Below are 8,919 nucleotides of genomic sequence, written 5' to 3' on the forward strand. Positions count from 1 at the left end.
ACTCTCTTATTTGAATATTGAGATGTTTGATTTATCGTCGTGAATTACAACGTGTATATGTCTCTATGTTCCCTAAGGTTCTTTGTCGTACATATCTGATTTATTTTATTTTAATTTTTTCCCCCAAAATTTACTCTCTTATTTGAAGATTGAGAGCTATTAATTGTTTGATCACGGTTCCTCTCCCCCCTCCCCCGGGAAATCTAAACAATATTTTGCTGTTTTAGCGGCATTGGATTTCAGATCACCTGAAAAGATTGTGATTTTTATTCAAATTCTTCTAATTGCATCCACAAATGTTGAGTTTCGTTTTAATTGTACTGATTCTTTTTTTGTCACTAATTGTGTTATGTAGGGTAAAAAACTATGGAACACTTCCAGAACAACGAGCTTGAGTACATTTTTGATGATTACTATAATGTCGCTGATTTTGATGAAGATGACTTTTCACCACGAAGTGTAAGCAATTCAATTGACGATGACTTTATGGACTCCGATTTTGAGGATGACTTTGAGCTGGTAATGAATTTTTCTGAGTTACTGAAACTGTATTTCTTTCTTTTTCTTGATCGGGAAAGTTACAATTTTAGTTAATTGTTTGGATATTTTGTGTTTAACAGAGCAAGCCAAAGACTGATACATCAGCTTTAGAAGCCAGGAATGGCAAGGATATCCAGGGGATACCATGGGAGAGGCTCAATTTTACTCGAGAAAAGTACAGAGAATCGAGATTGAAGCAATATAAAAATTATGAGAACCTATCACGCTCTCGTGAAGACCTTGAGAAGGTATTGAATTTTCTTTCTGTTCCATTGTTAATTGCATTCAATTATTATCTTTTTTGTCTTGTCAAACGTGTGTTCTAAAATAATTCTTTTTGAGCGTGTGTTTTACAATAATACTTGCAAAAGGCTTGAACAAAAAATATGAAATATTTTGAAAAATGAGTGGAGAGTGTATAAGATAAATTGTCTTGGACATTCCAGGGCCTGGTTCTAATAAGATCTTGGGAATTTTAACTTATGTCTTGGAGGAGTTGCTTTTTGAGCCTACAGTTTTCTCAGGTTGCTTATTATCTTGTGATTTTGTATATACTTTTGAGTACTCCAAATTTGGATATACATCTGAACCCTACAAAGCAATTTTATCTAGTTCCTGTGATTACAATATACAGAATAGAGCTCCTGTAATTCTCGTGATTTTCTCGAGTTGCACTACCCCTACTTATGTGCATAGTCTTTCTTTACTTCACTTTTTTGGTATTATAACTTCTGCACGGATTGGTTTTTTTTATGGTTTTCTTGCTAAAATGCATTTTCTTGGGTTCAGGAGTGCAAAGAAGTGGAGAATGGCCACAACTTCTATGATTTTCAATTCAACACGAGGCTGGTCAAATCAACAATAGTGCATTTTCAGGTAGAGACGACCTCAACTAGTCTTCAACTTTTATATTTTTGTTATTCGTTGATCAAAAGTGGTTTTGTTGTTGAAAGGCACATACATGTAGTATGGTTTGTAATTATACCCATTTTTTCTTAATATGTTTGTGAAATAATCATTTTTAAAATTGATATTTTTCTATTGCTCTGTTAAAACTTCCAGTAATGTGTCATTCATTTTTATTTTAAAACAATCATTGGTGCATTTGGTTGGATGTCCCTCGTTGCGGTTGACCTTCAATACTGTAACATCTATCCTCTTCCTCTTTTATTTATTTTTTTCTTCCCATTTTTATGGCCTTCATAAGTGTAATAGTAGTAATAACAATAATATGCTTGGTCATATTGAGGTCTATCTTTTTCATTTTAATTAATGCATTTGGGCTGGAATTTTGTCTACCTATTTGCAATTACCTATAGTAGTTGGTCATGTTACAACCTCTTGCATCTTTGACAGCATTTGAAGGAAATCACCTCCGTGATAGGATGCTTATCTTTGTAGCTCTGTTTCAAAAAGTTCTCTTGTTATTTGTTTTTCTATGGACTTCTTCACACATATGCCATGAGGAAGTTTTGCAGGGGTTGTCTTTGTGTGTTGATGTTTTATGGCTCTATACGTTAGTATTCTAGCTGTGCCCTTAATCCTTTTTTTGGAAGGTATGGTGTTTCTAGATGTATTTCTGTTGGAGCTCAAATGTTCATCATCCGTATGCTCTTGCATGTAAATATAGCTTTTCTACCACTAACTCAATTCACACGTGTTCCAGAAACAATACATCTCAGAGGCGACTGTGTTTGAGACCATCCTTGTTCTTGCTTTGAACCTGGTGAATTTTGCTGATTATATAATTTAACGTTTCCATAATACTATTATCTTCCATAGACAAGTCCATGACTTGTAACTTTTGCTAGAGGATGAGACTTTTGCTAGGTTTGTTTTGTTACTTCAAAGAATTAATCTTCAAAGGAGCAACTTGAAATAGTAACCTCTCCAGAAGTTAACATTAGCGAACTTTGAAATCTTTATTTTATTAATGATTATGTTCGTTCCCAGTTCAACTAAAGTTGAGCTGGGATTTGTATTTACTGGATCCTTTTTGTGCAGATTGTTAACACTTGCCAAGAAACTTAATTATGTTAGAAGATCTTGTTTTGGAAGATACAATACTGAATATAAGCTACCTGGTTTCCAAACAGCTCACTGCTTTTGAAGCCAGGAAATGATTATGGGACCATATGGTGAGAAATAACTTAGCCTTACTAACACGCACACCATTTGTAATTGCTTCTTGATTTCATTCTATTGTTATTGTGTACCTTCTGACATAAGTTCACATCCCACTAACAAATATGCAAGGCTTACTGTGCATAACAAAACTACTACTAGTAGGAAAAACTATATATATTGCTTTTAGTTTTGATGTCTTTTTCTCTCTGGTTTCTTAGTGTCTGGATTTTCTTCTGATGGTTGTACTTTTTGAATTCTATAGCTTCTAACAATTTCAAGAGTATGGGCAAGCTTTTAGCTTGGTATAGTGTTCATCCATACCACGTGTATTTTACCCATTTCGAAGGCTATTAGCCTATTACATACATATTATAGCGTACACTAAAGATTTTTCTGGTTAGCAATATTTTTGCAGTGCTCAAACTTTGTGCATTGGGAAAATAATAGAAGGTGCAAAATTAAATCTGTAAAATGAATGTATGTAGAGTATCCTGGTGACATGAGAATGTGGTTGGTCTTCACGTGCATTGAGCTCATGTTTGAGCCCCATTTTTGTTCAAACTCATTTTTACCCTCACATTCTCCCAATAAAATAATTTTGCACGTAAATCCAAAACTTTTCCCTACCTCTTAATTACACATTCCAAAAAATCACTATTACAAAATCTCTATTCTCTCAGAAAATGGGGCTCAAACAAACCATTAGATTTTCTTTTTCCTTTTTTCCTCCCCCCCTCTCTCTATCTCTCTCTAGTATGCTGAACGTTTTTATCAAAATTTTGTTTTGAATATAATCTTTATGGCAAAATGAAATTTCTTTGTAATTTAACCATGCCATGTGGGACTGCTATTTTATCTTTATTTCAGAAATAAAAGCAGGAAGGCAGTTTTATCTGAGCAGCTGGCGCAATAAGGAAACGTTTCAATATGGTATGATAGGGAAATACCCGAGCATTTAAAGAGGCCTACTTAGAAATTTCTGTACCTAGTATTAGTCTTTTCTGCTCAGGAACTCAGTTTTACTATCAATTTATCCTAGTCAAGAACTCAAATTATCTCATCGTGCACAGTGCATACTTATGTTCCATGCAGTTTATTATTCTGTTGTTACTCAACGTGTTCTTTAAATGATTTCCATGTTATCACTGTTGCTCATAAGGGCTGTGTTAACATTCAGGGGATGATATTTTTACCGATTAGATACCATTTAATGACGTATATGTAGAAGCAAGATTGAATTATGAGATTGATGTTTTACTTATCCGCTGCTCTGGTCATTGTTGTCTAACTTCCGTTAGTGCCAGGGGCAGTGGAGAATTTGGCTTGGAGAATGAGCTCGTAGGACTCATTCTTTTAGCTTTTTTGGTTGAATATGGTTTTTGTTTGCCATTTGAAGATTTCAATATTTCAAAGTTACTATCTTCTAGTATAGAACATGTCACGAGTTATGTGTCTTGAACTATATACCTGAGCCCACTTAATATTAGTAATCTAATTTCATTTGCAGTCTTACTATGTTTTCATTAAATTTTACTGCCTTCACTTGTATGTTCGTTGGTTTTAACTTGACCTCGACAGTTTGAACTTAAAATTGTAAAGTTCATGGTTCATAGAGTCCCTTGTTGATTTGGTTCTGTCTTGTATTATTTTGTTTATGATATTTTATTTGCTTTTAATTATCATGGAGCATGTAGTTATAAGATGGTCTGCATTCAAAGTGCCGGATGTGACCGAGTACAGTCTTCATGTCTTAGCATTGTCTTAAAATGTCAAGATACTGTGATAACTTTCCATGTTTAGCGCCCTCAGTAATGTGTTTATTCTTCTCTTTCTCCATGTAAATAGTTCTCTCTCTTCTCTACCCCTTGCTGCTTCCTTTGTCTTTTCCTTTTTGTCTCTTGTTTTTGTGTTTAAGCTTGTAATAGAGACATATGTCTCATTCTCTCCTTTTTCACGATTGAGTCATCAATAAAGTTGTTTGATGTTTTCACTTTATTCCCCCTGAAGGCTCTGTTGTAGTCATTTTACTTTGATCCTACATGCTGTTTGTATTGTCAATAAGAAAGAGGTGATTGTGGAGCGATTAGTTAGATAGAGTTGAGTGGTGCCATATGGCAGCTAGAAAATTGAGCTTGCCTGCTCCGGCCACAAAGTTTGATGTCTTCATATATTAAGATGAACTTAGCCTTTTGATCTTTTATGCTTTTCTTCCTTTTGCCTTATGTTCTCTTCCTGATTTGTTTTAGGGTAGAAGTTAATATAGGATGTAACTAGTTTTATTTCTATGTTATCAAATGTCAACTTATCAGGTTTCTAAATCTTCCTTTTCTCTCTCTTAACTTTTTTTATTTATTTTTATAGATATATTTTTTTCATTTTAGTCTTTTAGTTGGATGCCATTATGCATGGAGTACTTTTATCTGAATACACACACTTCATGTTTTACTTATAAATCTTTTATGGACCATGATCATTGTGTGTGTGTGTGTGTTTTTTTTTTTTTTTTTTTTTTTTTTTTTTAAATTCTCTATTAGGAGATTGTTTCTGAGCTATTGCATATATGATTTGATGTTTTACTGTATTTTTTTTTTTTTAACTCCCTGTCGGAGATTGTTTCTGTGTTATTACATATATGATTTGATGTTTTATTTAATCTGCCTGCTAACTGCTCCTTTTACCGTTCAGCTGAGGAATCTCTTATGGGCAACCTCAAAGCATGATGTGTATCTTATGCAAAACTATTCTGTAATGCACTGGTCCTCTCTTCTACGAAGGGGTAAAGAAGTACTCAATGTTGCCAAACCTTTAGTCCCAACCCTAGTGAGTTGCATTCCTCAAATTTTATCTTCTCTTTTGAAATTTGAGAAATTATAAAATTTTAGAAATTCATTTTTGCTTAAGCTTTGTGATTCATTTGGCAGAATTATCCTGGATGTTTAGCAGAGCCACTTTCTAGAGTTCAGATAAGTACTATGACGGTGAATGACAATCTTATGGTTGCTGGTGGTTTTCAAGGAGAGCTTATTTGTAAGGTAGGTTTTAATTACGTGAAAATGAAAATCAAAAAGTTGCTGATTCAAAGTTGATGGGTGTTTTTATGTTATTATTTGGTTGTGTAGCATTATTTATTTCTTGTTTTCACAGCATATAAACCAACCTGGAGTTGCATTCTGCACAAAAATTTCAACTGATGAAAATGCTATTACCAATGCTGTGGATGTATATCACAACCCTAGGTACGAATTTGATTTCATAGTGCTTTTGGAATTCTTAACTGCTCATCATTAGCATGGGCATTCTTAAGTGATGGCCTTACATAATTTTCTTGGCAGTGGCTCAAAGAGAGTTATGACGGCAAACAATGATGCTCAAGTCCGAGTTTTTGATGCTGTCAACTTTGCTTGCCTAAGCCGTTTCACATTCCCGTGGTCTGTGAACGTGAGTGACAGGAAAATAATATTTGAAATACAGAATATATGGTTATAACTTGTAATTATCTGATCGGCGTATTTCCTTTATTGTTACAGAATACATCCGTAAGCCCTGATGGTAGACTTGTTGCTGTCCTTGGGGACAGTCCTGAGTGTTCAATTGCTGATGCAGAGTCGGGGAAGGTCAGTCGCACTTCAAGATTTTCTTCCGTTGCTTAATCCCATGTTTTTAATGCTAACTCGCTTGTGCTTGCAGGTTCTCAGCAACCTGAAGGGGCATCTCGACTATTCATTTGCTTCTGCCTGGCACCCTAATGGCCAAATTTTAGCTACTGGAAACCAGGATACAACCTGCAGATTGTGGGATGTAAGGAACCTGTCAGAGTCCTTCGCTGTACTCAAAGGGAGAATGGGTGCAATCAGGGCCATAAGATTCTCATCAGATGGGCAATTTATGGCAATGACTGAACCTGCTGACTTTGTTCACATATTCGATGCTGAATCTGATTATGCCCGTGGTCAAGAGATTGATCTGTTTGGTGAGATAGCCGGAATTTCCTTCAGCCCTGATAGTGAAGCACTGTTTGTTGGAGTTGCAGACAGAACATATGGCAGCTTGTTGGAGTTCAACAGAAAACGTCATGACCACCAGTATCTGAACTGCATGTTTTAGATAAATTGCGGCTGCTGATTCTAAGATATACTTCAATCGTGTATTTTCTTTGTTTTCAACTGTGTTTGACGAATAGATACTGTTAAATGATTGTAACCAAATATCTTCAGCATCAGTTGATCCTTTAGGTTGCAATTTGCTCACAATTAGTATCTGTTCAGTGATTTTTTCTATAAGAAATGGAAAAATTTTGCAGATGTGTATATATGCGGTTGTTTTATTGTAAACCAAAATGTTTAATAGTTGAGTTGTTTGTTCTGCCATTTTTACGTGTCTTCTTTTCCTTGTACATTTCTTTCGTTGGTTGCACTTTCATGTGTCTAGCATTTGAAACAACAAATGTGGCATCATACAGAGCTGTCAATGGAGAATTATAGACCAAATTAGGGTGCTACACGCTGGTCAACATTGAGATTTGTTTCGACTCTGTCCAACTTTAAGGTTATATATAAACACTTCATATTTTGAGTTAATTGTTCCAATAGTCACTGAACTTTAATTCATGTCTTTGATTGGTCATTGAAATTTAAAATTTCTAGTTTTGGTCACTGAATTTAGGTTAATATCTTCGATTGCCCACTAAAATTTAAAATGTCGAATTTTGGCCACTGAACTTTAAAAAATGTTGTACATTACTTATTGAAATTTGAAAAATGCTGAACATTACTCAATGTAAATTGGATATTTTTCTAAGTTCAACAGTTTTGCTAGTGAGTAACGTACGGCGTATTTCAAACTTTAGTGGTCAAAACTCGATATTTTAAATTTCAGTGAGCAATTGAAGATATGGACCTAAGTTCTGTGAACAAAACTCTACATTTTAAACATCAGTGACCAATTAAAGACATGGACCTAAGTTCATTGACCATTGGAACAATTAACTCATAAAATCTTCTGCTTCTCCCAAGTTTTGATATTTTTCTTCGTAATTGATCAAAAAAAGACAATTTCAAGAAATCCAAGCCTCCATGGTAAGTTCATAAGTATTGTCCTACATCAAAATTGAAATGAAAGAAGATAGTGAAAGCAAGGCATTAATGTTGCAAAAAACAATTGTGTTTCCATCTTATGTGAAGTCCTACTTGTAGCGACATAGGAGCCATATGAAGGCCGCATTATGTGGACAAGTCGAGGTTGATGAGCTTTACGCCCAAACTAGTTTTAGTGACGAGACATACATGTTGGATATTGGTTAAATAAATCGAGAATTGAAAATCGATTAAAGTGACTTCGCATCGATTTCGGCCAAATACTCAAAAGCTCGACTCAATCCATTTAGACAAAATTGTTTGCCACTTCGCCGCTTCGGGGCGCACAAACGGGGATCGACCTGGTGAATGACTTCGGCCAAATTCTCTGCATGTATTGAAGGGTATATTTGGCATTTCGAAAATCAATATCGGATGAATGAGAAATTACGAAAAATGACGAAAATCAGGTCAAAATATTTGACCGTGCGACCGCACGGTTGTCTGGTGAATAGACACATTTTCATAAAGGTGCATTATTTGGAAAGGGTGCATGGTTTGGCCTCAACCATTTCGTCCACACCCTTTCATGGTCTATAAATAGGACCCTTTGGGTATCCTATTCCACACAATTTGATATGCAAAATATCTTTCATCCTCACTTCTATCCAAAATCAAAATCATTTCATTTATTTTGATTTTCCTTCATTTCATCCTTGGAGTACATAAGCCTAATTTTGGTTCGTTGTACTTGTGTTTTGGAGTGCTACAAATACAAGTGTAGCCGTTGTATCTTGGGAGTCGATTGCCGACATCCGTAGGCACCGTTGCAGGGCAAATTTGACTTAAGGACAAAGAGTCCAACTCTTACCTCGACTTTGTCCCTATTTTCTTCTTCTTGTTGTTTGTGTTTTCTTTGCCGTTACTCTGTCCAATTTTCGGCACGAATTTACAAACCATCATTATACTTATTTTGGCGTCACTATTCACAAAATTCGTCCAACAATACAATCATGTATACACTAACATCAATTTAGAGACACGAAAGAGCCTGTTGAAAAGATGGAGATGCTCTTTTACTTGAACTCTATAAACACCCCTCTAAACTCTCAACCAAGATATGTGAATACGTTGAGTCCTAGTTGTATCGACATTGAAGCCACATGAAGGCTGCTATTTT

General features: G+C 35.1%; 1 protein-coding gene across 8 annotated transcripts in view; it reads left to right on the forward strand.

Annotated features, from left to right (window-relative positions):
- LOC111397418 (uncharacterized WD repeat-containing protein C2A9.03-like) overlaps positions 1-7,034 on the forward strand; it is a 7,580-nt gene extending 546 nt beyond the window's left edge. For 2 of the 8 annotated variants that reach the window (XM_023024330.1, XM_023024331.1), the window contains exons 2-10: positions 356-519; positions 621-788; positions 1,330-1,416; positions 5,353-5,487; positions 5,589-5,699; positions 5,812-5,903; positions 6,000-6,105; positions 6,195-6,281; positions 6,355-7,034. In XM_023024330.1, coding sequence (XP_022880098.1) covers positions 367-519; positions 621-788; positions 1,330-1,416; positions 5,353-5,487; positions 5,589-5,699; positions 5,812-5,903; positions 6,000-6,105; positions 6,195-6,281; positions 6,355-6,771 — 1,356 coding nt within the window. In that variant the 5' untranslated portion in view covers positions 356-366 and the 3' untranslated portion in view covers positions 6,772-7,034. The other 6 variants (XM_023024333.1, XM_023024332.1, XM_023024334.1 and 3 more) reach the window with 6 other exon arrangements.
- The last annotated feature ends 1,885 nt before the right edge of the window (positions 7,035-8,919 follow it).

Source organism: Olea europaea, chromosome 7 (genome assembly GCF_002742605.1).
Source record: "Olea europaea var. sylvestris chromosome 7, O_europaea_v1, whole genome shotgun sequence".
Taxonomy (NCBI): domain Eukaryota; kingdom Viridiplantae; phylum Streptophyta; class Magnoliopsida; order Lamiales; family Oleaceae; genus Olea; species Olea europaea.